The 14,783-nt window shown below is 35.0% G+C and overlaps 1 protein-coding gene across 1 annotated transcript; it reads right to left on the bottom strand.

Annotated features, from left to right (window-relative positions):
- Positions 1–11,640: 11,640 nt before the first annotated feature.
- Positions 11,641–12,380, bottom strand: LOC148554724 (uncharacterized; the record flags this gene model as incomplete). Its single annotated transcript, XM_088490455.1, has 3 exons — positions 11,641–11,822; positions 11,985–12,240; positions 12,318–12,380. Coding segments are annotated over 3 exons (501 nt in total), but the record flags the coding sequence as incomplete, so codon positions are not given.
- Between the last annotated feature and the right edge of the window lie 2,403 nt (positions 12,381–14,783).

Raw genomic sequence — 14,783 nt, 5'->3', positions numbered from 1 at the left:
TTAGAATGGACCATCCTGGACATATTCTATGATGGTCTGTCTGAATTAGCTAAAATGTCCTTGGATACCTCTGCAGGTGGATCCATTCACTTAAAGAAAACGCCTGCAGAAGCTCAAGAACTCATTGACATGGTTGCTAATAACCAGTTCATGTACACTTCTGAGAGGAATCCTGTGAGTAATGGGACGCCTATGAAGAAGGGAGTTCTTGAAATTGATACTCTGAATGCCATATTGGCTCAGAATAAAATATTGACTCAGCAAGTCAATATGGTTTCTCAGAGTCTGAATAGAATGCAAGCTGCATCCAACAGTACTCAAGAGGCATCTTCTGAAGAAGAAGCTTATGATCCTGAAAACCCTGCAATAGCAGAGGTGAATTACATGGGTGAACCTTATGGAAACACCTATAACCCCTCATGGAGAAATCACCCAAATCTCTCATGGAAGGATCAACAAAAGGCTCAACAAGGCTTTAAGAATGGTGGAAGAAATAGGTTTAACAATAGTAAACCTTTTCCATCATCCACTCAGCAACAGACAGAGAACTCTGAACAAAATATCTCTAATTTAGCATACTTAGTCTCTGATCTATCTAAGGCCACTGTAAGTTTCATGAATGAAACAAGGTCCTCCATTAGAAATTTAGAGGCACAAGTGGGCCAGCTGAGTAAAAGGATCACTGAAATCCCTCCTAGTACTCTCCCAAGCAATACAGAAGAAAATCCAAAAGGAGAGTGCAAGGCCATTGACATAGTCAACACGGCCGAACCTGGAGAGGAAGGGGAGGACGTAAATCCCAGTGAGGAAGACCTCCTGGGACGTCCAGTGATCAATAAGGAGTTTTCCTTTGAGGAACCAAAGGAATCTGAGACTCATCTAGAGACCATAGAGATTCCATTAAACCTCCTTATGCCCTTCATGAGCTCTGATGAGTATTCCTCTTCTGAAGAAAATGAGGATGTTACTGAAGAGCAAGTTGCCAAGTACCTTGGTGCAATCATGAAGCTGAATGCCAAATTATTTGGTATTGAGACTTGGGAGGATGAACCTCCCTTGTTCACCAATGAACTAAGTGATCTGGATCAACTGACATTACCTCAGAAGAAACAGGATCCTGGAAAGTTCATAATACCTTGTACCATAGGCAACATGATCTTTGAAAATGCTCTGTGTGACCTTGGTTCAGGGATAAACCTCATGCCCCTCTCTGTAATAGAGAAACTGGGAATCTTTGGGGTGCAAGCTACTAAAATCTCATTAGAGATGGCAGACAATTCAAGAAAACAGGCTTATGGACAAGTAAAGGACGTGTTAGTAAAGGTTGAAGGCCTTTACATCCCTGCTGATTTCATAATCCTTGATACTGGGAAGGATGAGGATGAATCCATCATCCTTGGAAGACCTTTCCTAGCCATAGCAAGAGCTGTGATTGATGTTGACAGAGGTGAATTAGTCCTTCAATTGAATGAGGACTCCCTTGTGTTTACAACTCAAGGTTACCCTTCTGTAAACATGGAAAAGAGGCACAGTAAGCTTCTCTCAAAACAGAGTCAACCAGAGCCTCCACAGTCAAACTCTAAGTTTGGTGTTAGGAGGCTACAACCAAACTCTAAGTTTGGTGTTGAACTCCCATATCCAAACTCTAAGTTTGGTGTTGGGAAGTCTCAACAATGCTCTGAACATCTGTGAGGCTCCATGAGAGCCCACTGTCAAGCTATTGACATTAAAGAAGCGCTTGTTGGGAGGCAACCCAATTTTTATTTATCTAATTTATTTTTCTTGTTCTTTCATGTTTTATTAGGTTCATGATCATGTGGAGTCACAAAATAAATATAAAAATTGAAAACGGAATCAAAAACAGTAGAAGAAAAATCACACCCTGGAGGAAGACCTTACTGGCGTTTAAACGCTAATAAGAAGCATCTGGCTGGCGTTCAACGCCAGAACAGAGCATGGTTCTGGCGCTGAGCGCCCAAAATGGGCAGCATCTGGGCGTTTGAACACCAGAATTGCACCCTGGAGAAGAGCTGGCGTTGAACGCCCAGAACAAGCATGGTTTTGGCGTTCAACGCCAGAAATGGGCAACAAATGGGCGTTCAACGCCCAGAACAAGCACCAATCTGGCGCTGAACGCCCAGAGTTGTGTGCAAGGGCATTTTGCATGCCTAATTTGGTGCAAGGTTGTAAATCCTTGAACACCTCAGGATCTGTGGACCCCACAGGATCCCCACCTACCTCCACTCACTTCTTCTCACCCCTCTTTCACACAATCCCATAAACACTCTTCCCCAAAACTCTTCACCAATCACCTCAATCTCTCTTCCCTATAACCACTTCACCACTCACATCCATCCACTCTTCCCCATAAACCTACCTCATAAACCCCACCTACCTTCAAAATTCAAAATCAATTTCCCACCCAAAACCCACCCTTATGGCCGAACCTTACCCCCCTCCCTTCCCTATATAAAGCCCTCCATTCTTCTTCATTTTCACACAACACAACCCTCTCTTCCCCTTCTTGGCCGAATACACCCCTCCCCCCTCTCCTCCATATCTTCTTCTTCTTCTTCATCTATTCTTTCTTCTCTTGCTCGAGGGCGAGCAATATTCTAAGTTTGGTGTGGTAAAAGCATAAGCTTTTTGTTTTTCTATTACCATTGATGGCACCCAAGACCGGAGAATCCTCTAGAAAAGGGAAAGGGAAGACAAAAGCTTCCACCTCCGAGTCATGGGAGATGGAAAGATTCATCTCCAAAGCTCATCAAGACCACTTCTATGATGTTGTGGCCAAGAAGAAGGTGATCCCCGAGGTCCCTTTCAAGCTCAAGAAGAATGAGTATCCGGAGATCCGACATGAAATCCAAAGAAGAGGTTGGGAAGTTCTAACAAACCCCATCCAACAAGTCGGCATCCTAATGGTTCAAGAGTTCTATGCCAATGCATGGATCACTAGGAACCATGATCAAAGTAAGAACCCAAACCCAAAGAATTATATTACAATGGTTCGGGGGAAATACTTAGATTTTAGTCCGAAAAATATGAGGTTGGCGTTTAACTTGCCTATGATGCAAGGAGATGCACGCCCCTACACTAGAAGGGTCAACTTTAATCAAAGGTTGGACCAAGTCCTCATGGACATATGTGTGGAAGGAGCTCAATGGAAGATTGACTCCAAAGGCAAGCCGGTTCAATTAAGAAGACTGGACCTCAAGCCTGTGGCTAGAGGATGGTTGGAGTTCATCCAACACTCCATCATCCCCACTAGCAACCGATCTGAAGTTACTGTGGATCGGGCCATCATGATTCATAGCATCATGATTGGAGAGGAAGTAGAAGTTCATGAAGTCATCTCCCTTGAATTCTACAAAATAGCCAAAAAGCCCTCTCCTGGGGCAAGGCTAGCTTTTCCTCATCTTATTTGCCATCTATGTTACTCAGCTGGAGCTTTCACAGAAGGAGACATTCCCATTGAGGAAGAGAAGCCCATCACTAAGAAAAGGATGGAGCAAGCAAGAGAGCCCATTCATGAATCTCAAGAGACGCATGAAGCTCATCACCATGAGATCCCGGAGATGCCTCAAATGCATTTTCCTCCACAAAACTATTGGAAGCAAATCAACACCTCCCTAGGAGAATTAAGTTCCAACATGGGACAATTAAGGGTGGAACATCAAGAGCACTCCATCATCCTTCATGAAATAAGAGAAGATCAAAAAGCAATGAGGGAGGAGCAACAAAGACAAGGAAGAGATATAGAAGAGCTCAAGGACATCATTGGTTCCTCAAGAAGGAAACGCCACCATCACTAAGGTGGACTCATTCCTTGTTCTTATTTTTTGTTTTTCATTTTCTTAATGTTAAGTGCTTATCCATGTTTGTGTCTTATTACATGATCATTAGTAGTTAGTAACTATGTCTTAAAGTTATGAATGTCCTATGAACCTATCACCTCTCTTAAATGAAAACTGTTTTAATTCAAAAGAACAAGAAGTACATGAGTTTCAAATTTATCCTTGAACTTAGTTTAATTATATTGATGTGGTGACAATACTTTTTGTTTTCTGAATGAATGCTTGAACAGTGCATATGTCTTTTGAAGTTGTTGTTTAAGAATGTTAAATATGTTGGCTCTTGAAAGAATGATGATAAGGAGACATGTTATTTGATAATCTGAAAAATCATAAAAATGATTCTTGAAGCAAGAAAAAGCAGCAAAGAACAAAGCTTGCAGAAAAAAAAAGAAAAAAAATATAGGCGAAAAAAATAAAATAAAATAAAAAGAAAAAGCAAGTAGAAAAAGCCAAAAGCTCTTAAAACCAAGAGGCAAGAGCAAAAAGCCAATAACCCTTAAAACCAAAAGGCAAGGGTAAATAAAAAGGATCCCAAGGCTTTGAGCATCAGTAGATAGGAGGGCCTAAAGGAATAAAATCCTGGCCTAAGCGGCTAAACCAAGCTGTACCTAACCATGTGCTTGTGGCGTGAAGGTGTCAAGTGAAAACTTGAGACTGAGCGGTTAAAGTCAAGGTCCAAAGCAAAAGAAGAGTGTGCTTAAGAATCCTGGACACCTCTAATTGGGGACTTTAGCAAAGTTGAGTCACAATCTGAAAAGGTTCACCCAATTATGTGTCTGTGGCATTTATGTATCCGGTGGTAATACTGGAAAACAAAGTGCTTAGGGCCACTGCCAAGACTTATAAAATAGCTGTGTTCAAGAATCATCATACTAAACTAGGAGAATCAATAACACTATCTGAACTCTGAGTTCCTATAGATGCCAATCATTCTGAACTTCAATGGATAAAGTGAGATGCCAAAACTATTCAAGAGGCAAAAAGCTACAAGTCCCGCTCATTTAATTGGAGCTATGTTTCATTGATAGTTTGGAACTTATAGTATATTCTCTTCTTTTTATCCTATTTGATTTTCAGTTGCTTGGGGACAAGCAACAATTTAAGTTTGGTGTTGTGATGAGCGGATAATTTATACGCTTTTTGGCACTGTTTTTAGTATGTTTTTAGTAGAATCTGGTTACTTTTAGGAATGTTTTCATTAGTTTTTATGTTAAATTCACATTTCTGGACTTTACTATGAGTTTGTGTGTTTTTCTGTGATTTCAGGTATTTTCTGGCTGAAATTGAGGAACTTGAGCAAAAATCAGATTCAGAGGTTGAAGAAGGACTGCTGATGCTGTTGGATTCTGACCTCCCTGCACTCAAAGTAGATTTTTTGGAGCTACAGAACATAAAATTGCGCGCTTCCAATTGCTTTGGAAAGTAGACATCCAGGGCTTTCCAGCAATATATAATAGTCCATACTTTGGCCGAGTTTAGATGACGTAAAAGGGCGTTGAACGCCAGTTCTATGCTGCTGTCTAGAGTTAAACGCCAGAAACACGTCACAAGCCAGAGTTGAACGCCAGAAATACGTTACAAACTGGCGTTCAACTCCAAGATTGACCTCTACACGTGTAACATTCAAGCTCAGCCCAAGCACACACCAAGTGGGTCCCAGAAGTGGATTTATGCATCAATTACTTACTTCTGTAAACCCTAGTAACTAGTTTATTATAAATAGGACTTTTTACTATTGTATTAGACATCTTTGATCAGTTTTATGCTATCTTAGACTTTCATGGGGGCTGGCCATTCGGCCATGCCTGAACCATTATCACTTATGTATTTTCATACGGTAGAGTTTCTGCACTCCATAGATTAAGGTGTGGAGCTCTGCTGTTCCTCAAGGATTAATGCAAAGTACTACTGTTTTTCTATTCAATTCAACTTATTCCGCTTCTAAGATATTCATTCGCACTTCAACCTGAATGTGATGAACGTGACAATCATCATCATTTCCTATGAACGCGTGCCTGACAACCACTTCCGTTCTACCTTAGATTGAATGAGTATCTCTTGGATCTCTTAATCAGAATATTCATGGTATAAGCTAGATTGATGGCGGCATTCATGAGAGTCCGGAAAGTCTAAACCTTGTTTGTGGTATTCCGAGTAGGACTCTGGGATTGAATGACTGTGACGAACTTCAAACTCGCGAGTGCTGGGCGTAGTGACAGACGCAAAAGGAGGGTGAATCCTATTCCAGTATGATCGAGAACCTCAGATGACTAGCCGTGCTGTGACAGAGTATTTGGACCATTTTCACAAGAGGATGGGATGCAGCCATTGACAAGGGTGATGCCTCCAGACGATTAGCCATGCAGTGACAGCGCATCGGACCATTTTCCAGAGAGGATAAAAAGTAGCCATTGACAACGGTGATGTCCTTACATAAAGCCAGCCATGGAAAGGAGTAAGACTGATTGGATGAAGACAGCAGGAAAGCAGAGGTTCAGAGGAATGAAAGCATCTCTATACACTTATCTGAAATTCTCACCAATGATATACATAAGTGTTTCTATCCTTATTTTCTATCTATTTATTATTTATGTTCGAAAACGCCATAACCATTTTATATCCGCCTGACTGAGATTTACAAGGTGACCATAGCTTGCTTCATACCAACAATCTCCGTGGGATCGACCCTTACTCACGTAAGGTTTATTACTTGGACAACCCAGTGCACTTGCTGGTTAGTTGTATCGAAGTTGTGAATGAAAAACGATTTATTAAGACGTGCGTACAGAATTTCTGGCGCCGTTGCCTGAGATCACAATTTCGTGCACCAGAGGGTTATATGAATGAACGGAACTTCTTCTAGTCATATAATGAGGGTTATACGAATGAATGAATGAATGAATGAATGAATGAATAGAACTTCTTTCAGTCACTTTTTTGTTTTTCAAATTATCTTCTGCAATTGTGTTATGTCAAACAGTTTAGATGTTTTTCAAATTGAATAGTCATATATACACTTTTTTCGGTTCATTCCGTGTAATAAATTCGGTTCAATTTGTATTTTTGGCATTCTTGATGTTTGATAAATATATTGAATCCATTCACTGTGAACCTAGATTCATTCAATATAGCCCAGACAGTTCCAACAAATATATACATTAACATTAACATTAACATTAACATTAAGATTTACATTAACATTAACATATATGCATTAAAGAAAAGATTTTTAAATATATATTATCATTTACAAATTACGAGTCAAGAAGAAGTGTTTGATTTTATACAACTAGTTAAAAAAATTAGTTTTAATTACAATTCCTTACAACATATCAAAGATTGAAACTATAACCTATTTACTTTCTATATTTTCAGATAAGAATTTTCAAAAAGGGCTTGAGAGGGCAGCAGATGGTTTTGGGAGTCTTATCATTTTAGATGCCTCAATGGCTTTGTCTCTCAATTTATTTATCTTGTACAACAGAATAGTTGGACCAAATTCCCACCTGAAAGCATCTATTTCTTCCTACAATTCAATTGAAAGAAATTACTTAATTTGAGCCCAACTAAAATAAGAAATGAACCGAAATTTAATATTTTAGAAATTACTTACCTGTTTCCAATTTTTACATTTATACTTCCATTTTTCAATCTTTTTAGGATCAATTGTTTTCAGCCATTTCATCACATATATCCCGCAATCATAACTAAGAAAGAAATAAGAAAGTAAAATATGATTAATAGGAGATACAATAAAACATATTAATAATAGCACTTTAGCAAAGAAAGATTTTTACGATGTTCGATAATCGCTGATCGTGATATACTATGCTTCAACGACCTCTCTGTCCTCCATCAAAGGTTCTACCCCAGTATAAACCTTCATCTGAGATACTATTAAGCCTTGAAAATGATACAAAAATTATACTTCAATTCAGTAATAATTGAAGAAAACCAAGCCCACATAAATATGTATTATGTAAATAACTTCCAACAAATTTGTTCAAAGTTATTCTTGATTGAGGCATTTCATCTTTCTTTTTCTTGACGGGATCAAGCACATAGAAGGCCTTCTTATTAACATCGGTAATCCACAACCACTAATGGCCTCCATTGCAAACCGGTGCAAACAGCTGAAATTTGAAAAAGTGATAGAGTGTTTCTGTCTAAATGATAGCAAATGACAGAATTATTAAAGAAATTTTAGAAATCACAACTTACAAATAGACGTGATACCATTTTTTTTTGTCAAGAAAAGAGAGGTAGTCCTTATATTGATTGATCCGGTAGACCTTCTTAGTTTTTGGATAATGTAGTTCTCGTTATACAGTCCCAACAAAAGCACATTTCATAAACATTCAATCAGAAAAATAAACACATTTTTAATTCATTTTTCTGTGCAAATGAATTCAACTAAACTAACAGATTAACTGAATTATTTATCAGAACCAATAAATTACTTAAGGAATAAAAAATTTGGCTTACCACAATATCTATCGACACGCAGTATATTTCTTCCTCAAATCGGCGACATTTTCTGTCATTGAGAAGCATACACATTGCATTGACCACCTATAGGAAGAGAATTTTTTAGATATATGGGTATAAACGTTTTTAGAAAAATCATTAATGTTAATGTAATAGGCAAAGAATTTACCGTATTTTCTACATCTTGTCCGGGTGTTAGAGACATGAAGTGGAATCTAGCCCCCTGCAAATGCGCTTCATGGTCCAACATGAATACCGTGTCATACTCATTGGTTGTATCTTTGTAAACTTTTACTTGTATCATCCAATGATAACATTTCTCCCTCAACTCCTCTGTTATTTCTTTTTCTTTCTCCGGAGTCTTGAACCCTTCATGCGTGCTCAAACTCGGCTCCGCACTCGTTTCCTCAGCATATTACAATGCTGCTGTCACCCCAACATCCATTACCGCCTCTACCAACATTTCAAGTTGTGTTACTGTGGGTTGAGAGGTCGGGGGAGTTAGTTGAGAGGTCGGGAGACTTATGCCAAGGCTGAAGGAAGGTGGACCAAAGTCATCTTCCCAATGCTAAGGACGGGGAGAACTGCAGGACAACAGCGGAAAGTTTTAAGTAATAATAAAAAAGCATTATGATATAACATCAAAACTAATAAAAAGGATATTAATTAAAACTTACACATACATTTAGTGGAGGTTCTTGCTCCGTTTGCCTTGCGGAAGATTCTTTGCAAACCTGGTGTTCGGGTTTCGGAGGGCAGCTGTAATAAACAGAAAAGAGTCCATTAATGAACCGAATTTACTTCATATTTGAACTAGCAGTAAAACAAGCTCAATCATCAAGAGGAACGCATCAAATTTATTCTGGATTCAAATAAACCTCAAATAAATGAAGTAATCCACCGAAATTACTCAAGATTTGACCAAGCAATAATTTAGACTCAATCATAAAAAACACAGCAAATTCATATATGAATTCAAATGAACCTCAAATAAACTAAAGAATAAACCAAAATTACTATTATATACCATCAAAACTAATAAAAAATATTTAAGTAAAACTTACACATTAAGAGGTGCTTCTTGTTCCGGAGGGCTGCTGCATTAAACAGAAAAGAGTTCAATAATAACCGGAAATTATTATCCTATACCATTAAAACTAATAAAAAGAATTTTAAGTACAACTTATTCATTAAGAGAAGCTTCTTCTGTTTGACTTTCCCAAATGACATAGTTAAAGGTTTTTTGATCTTTTATTATCTCTTCCACAAGAGAACTTGGAAAAGATAGTGCAATAAAAACTCTAAGGAATGTAAATAAGGAGAAAGTTAATGTTGAATGATTAGAATAGGAACTGAGAAACTGAAAGCTGCACATTGAAAAATTCAGAAATCCAGAGGTTGAGAATGAATTTTTTCTCCAACACCAATGATTTGTAGTTGAGGATCAGGTGTAGTGCTACTAACAATTAAAAAAAATTATTACCTAAATCTAAAATACCAACATAAATATTTCAACTTACATAGTTAGATGTTGTAAATTTTGTTTTTCCTTTTTTCATGCCGTTTCTTTCTTCTAAAAACTGCCACCGGAGTTTCAGGGGTATTTTTTCTAATAAAAAAGATATCAAATTAAAATCATCAACCAAGATTAAAAGTAGAGGATTAAAAATACAATTTATTTTTTGATTCAAATGAACCTTAATTAAACCTAAAAATGAACTGAATTTACTCCATATTTGAACCTCAAGTAAACTCTGTTTTTTATTCAATTTTTTGTTTTAAAAATTGTAACCGGAAATTTCATGGGTATTTTTTCTAAGAAGAAAGATACGAAACTAAAATTATCAACCAAGATATTCTAATTAAAAGCATATGATGTAAATAAAAGTTAAGAGAAATTACTTGGTATTGCTTGGTGCATTTACAGACGGTGCTGAACTCGTTTGTGTTTGTAACACAGGTTCGCTACCCAAATTTACAGTCGGCAGTCTAAGCAAAAAATAGATATTATTCAGTAAATCCAGAGAAATTACATGAAGTTTTAGAAAAAGTTAGCAGAGAAAGAAAAAGAACTATATAAGAAACACATTCTTATGTCTGCGATAAATCATATTGCGCATCTATCGAGTCACAGTCATTCAGAGCAATATTTGTTTTTTCAGCTCCATCATTTTTTCTCTTTGTTCTTTTTTCATTTATGCTCCAACATTTGTTTTCTTTTTTTAACAGTCGTCTCCTCTGCTTGTTCACTTCTGAAAATTTATATAATAAGTTTTCACTTAAAAACCAGGATGAACTATAGTTATTTCACTTAAAAAATAAATGAACCGAATTTATTTCAGATGTGAACAAGCAGTAAAATAGAGTCAATCATCAAGAAAAACACATCGAATATATATCGGAGACAAATATCAGAGCTGTAATTAACTCAGCAAGCATACATAAACAATTTTCAGGAAATACTAGCAAAACTAAACCCAATGAATATCAAATAAAGGTAGAAATGAACCAAAAATAATCATTTCCGAAACTTACTGGTCTTCAGATTCAATTTTGCTTTATGAATCTGTCAGAACAATCTTCTTTATTTTGGGATTTTTTTGCCACCCTTTGTGGTTGTTTTCTTGTCTTTGGCGGCGTTTTCTTGATTTCTTCTTCTTCTCTGCAACACATACAAAAGTTTTGTTAAAATAACAATATAAAATTTTAAACAAATAAATAGTTTTCAATAAGCGACGGTGAGAAGTATACTCAGATTCAGAAAAACTGTCTTCTTTGGAAGACGAATCCAAAATGACAATTTTCTTTTTTCTTTCTTCTCCTTTTCCTTCTTTCTTCCCTTCAGAAAAACGATTTTTTTTCACCTTCTTTTCTTCTATGTCTCCTCCCTTCAATTTTTCCCTGTTTACAAGTCCCTAAAACATAAACTTATTTAGTTATTTTAGAAGCATCTGAATCGAAATTTCAAGGAATTTTTTTTATTTACCATTTCATCAGTTGTTTCCAAAGCAATCCAGTTGACCAGATTCCTCCGTGTCTAGTATGCCACCCATGGTGGCCCGGGAGCGTCATCTGCTTCTCGTCGAGAGAACTTCGATCCATGGAAATATATCAACATTAAAACGAAGACGCAACCATCAACGAAAAGTTTCTTTCTTTCTCTTTGGGCTTTGATCCCCTTCCTCAGGAAGCTCAGCACATGAGATGTCCAATCCCATCATCGGACGGTGTCCACATGAAGGGCAGGCAGCTTATGGATCGGGGAGACCGTGCTTATTGTCATCAGCAGCAAAAATCACTTCTGGACGAAGACGACAAAATTCTTTTTGAATTTCAGCCGGTTCTCCTCCCCTTCAACACTCATATCAATAAAAAATTTTGTCAAAGATACCAAAGTAGCACCTTGAAAGTTGTCAATTATCTCTTTTTGTTCCTCACTCATATTATTGTACTCAATTTTTTTAGGAAAACGATCTCCTATAATATTTTAATATAAATAAATAGGTAAAAAAGGCTTAGTTTCATTTTCTGTATTCAAATGAACCTAAAATAAAGCAATGAATGAACCAAAATAAATTAAAGAATAACAAAAAGATCAAAAAGAAAAAATACAAATGTGAAAGATGGAAAGTATAACACCGCCAGAATTTATGCCCAGCTCATCTCTTATCTTAGCAGGGGTTATGTATATTCTGCCATAGAGAGTGTCCAAGCATCCATGATAGGCATTATAGCAACGAATCAATTCCCTTAAGAACTTGTGAGAGATGTTCATTTTCGAGATATGTGCCAGCGCACCAAATCCAATTTCTTCCACAATATTTTTCTTTTCTTCACTCCTTTGTTTGAACACCCTTGCTATTGATTTTGTTTGGCATCTCAGATCGTGAATTTTCTGCAAGTATTTGAGACAGTATGTTATGATATATTTATAATACAAAAATAGAGTTTATTTAATATGTATATACTTACGTTATAGTGCGGCTTCTCCTTTTTTGTGACCGTCATCTTTTTCATTTTTGCAATAAGGACAAAAAAATTTGGTCAATACTTAACAGGTGAACTTCACTTAACAGTAGAATCAAGTGAACCTAACTGAAATTCCAAATAAACTGAATTCGCTTCAGATTTGAACAAAATGTGATAAATATTCAATCAGCAAGAAAATCACATTTCAAATCATTTCTACTTGCAAATGAACTCAAGTGAACACTTAAGTAAAGTCAAGTGAACCTAACTCAATTCTCCAATGAACCGAATGAACCAAATTCTATTCATATTTGAACAAAACGTGATAAATATACAATCAGTAAGACAAATATTTCTACATACAAATGAACTCAAGTGAACACTTAAGAGTAGAATCAAGTGAACCTAACTCAATTTCCCAATGAAATGAATTCTATTCATATTTGAACAAAACGTGATAAATATTCAATCAACAAGAAAAATATTTCTGCATGCAAATGAACTCAATTAAACTAAGTGAGGAACCGAATTATTTATCAGAACCAATAAACTAACAACATATTTTCATTCGTATGTCCTAGTTATGGAGAAAAATGGAATCAGAGAAATTCAATCTACTAAACGAACCAACTCAATCCACTAAACCTTAAATCGAACTATTAGAAACACGAGATTTGTGAGAAATTAAATGAACATAATAACAATAGTTTTTCTCATACCTTACAGAATCTCTGTTCTTGTTTTTGTGTGTTTTTTCTTCTTCGTATCGAAAGTTCCATGCGATTCTGCGGTAGCAAAAAATACGAACAAAGTTTAAGAGATTTTGAGACAGATTGAAAATTTTTCAGTAGCAGTTTCGAGTGTGAAGAAGGAATGGTTTTTCATATTCAAGTGCGAAGTGAATTGGTAACGTTTGGAGAGTTTCCGCACGTATAATACACGTTCATTAATGAGATTAGATTTTATTTTAGTATTGGATCTACTTAGTTAAATTTGGATAGAAAATTACTTGAATGTTTAATCCAACTGTTTTGAAAAATTATTCCTACTGGCAACCTTGCTTACCAAGGCATTGTGGTTATCTATCTTAATTACTTAATTATGTATATACATGCATGAAAATAATGCCTGTAGCCTCAATTATGAAGAATGTTAAGGGTCATAAAATTTATTATTTTTAGCCATCAGTTAATTAACTATTAATATTTAAAAATATAAAATAAAATATATTGTTAGATTATTAGATTAAAAAATTACACTAAATGAAGTGAATTAATGATTAAGTAATAATAAAAAATAATAAAATTTGATAATTCTTAATATTTTTTTTCAATTATATTATTTATTGATTAATTAATGTATAGGTTTTAAAGTTGGGACTCGGATGTATGGGCCTTACCGAAACTTAGAGCATTTTTAATACTGGTTTTAATTTTATTTTATTTTAAATTTTATAAAGTGCCACATAAATATTTGTGGGATCATATATCATAAATTTTAATTTGAAATTTAATATAAAATTTATCACTCCAATATTTAATTTTATTTTAATTTATACTTAAATTATTTTTAATTATTTCAAATAATTTTAATTAAATTGTGAAAATTTAACTAAAATAAAAAATATAAAATTATACAATTAATAATTATATACCATATTTAAAAGATATTATACACTAAAAAAATTTACAATGGAAAATTAAAATTTTGTGGATGTGAAAATTAAAAATTTTGTGTATTTAGATTGAAAAAAAATAGAATTTTATAAATAATTGAGAAAAGAACCTACATTAAATTTATTTAGATTTATTTTTTTATCAAAATGATAAAAAAAATAAAATAATAAAATACAGAAGAATAACTAAATACATCTAATTTATTTGAATATATTTTGATTGGATTTTTATTACAACGTTATAATAAATAACGTTACAATATTCATTTAATAAAAATTTAATAAATTATATAAATAGTACTATTTCACTCTGATATTAATATTATTTTAAAAATAATATTTAATATAAATTTTAATTTTAAATTATTTTAATAATGCTATTGGAGTTGCTCTTACAATCACCTTCTCAGTGAAGACCAAGGCAACTCCATCGTTAAGCATGCTTTCTACAAAGGCATCACTTTTTTCGACACTGGTTATATATATGGTGCTAATGCTAACGAACTCTTGCTCGCCAAGGTGCGCCAAGGTGTACTTCTAGGATTTATACTTTTAGGATTTTTTTTTTCCATGGATAAATGTTTTGCTGACAGAAGTATTCATATAGACGTTTTAGAGTTGTCACCTTATATTTGTAGTTCGACAACAATTATTATGAGTATAAAAATATTATTTATATACTAAAATTAGAGAGATCTTATAACCTATAAGAGTGACATGAGAAGCTTTCAAATCGACTTTTTTTTGTTGAGGAGAGTCAATCGAAAATTTTGCATTAACTATAAAATTATTCC

Source organism: Arachis ipaensis, chromosome B6, assembly GCF_059453495.1.
Source record: "Arachis ipaensis isolate K30076 ecotype BB chromosome B6, ASM5945349v1, whole genome shotgun sequence".
In the NCBI taxonomy this organism is placed as follows: domain Eukaryota; kingdom Viridiplantae; phylum Streptophyta; class Magnoliopsida; order Fabales; family Fabaceae; genus Arachis; species Arachis ipaensis.
Note: the sequence above shows the minus strand (reverse complement) of the source record. Positions and strands in the feature narration are given on the sequence as shown.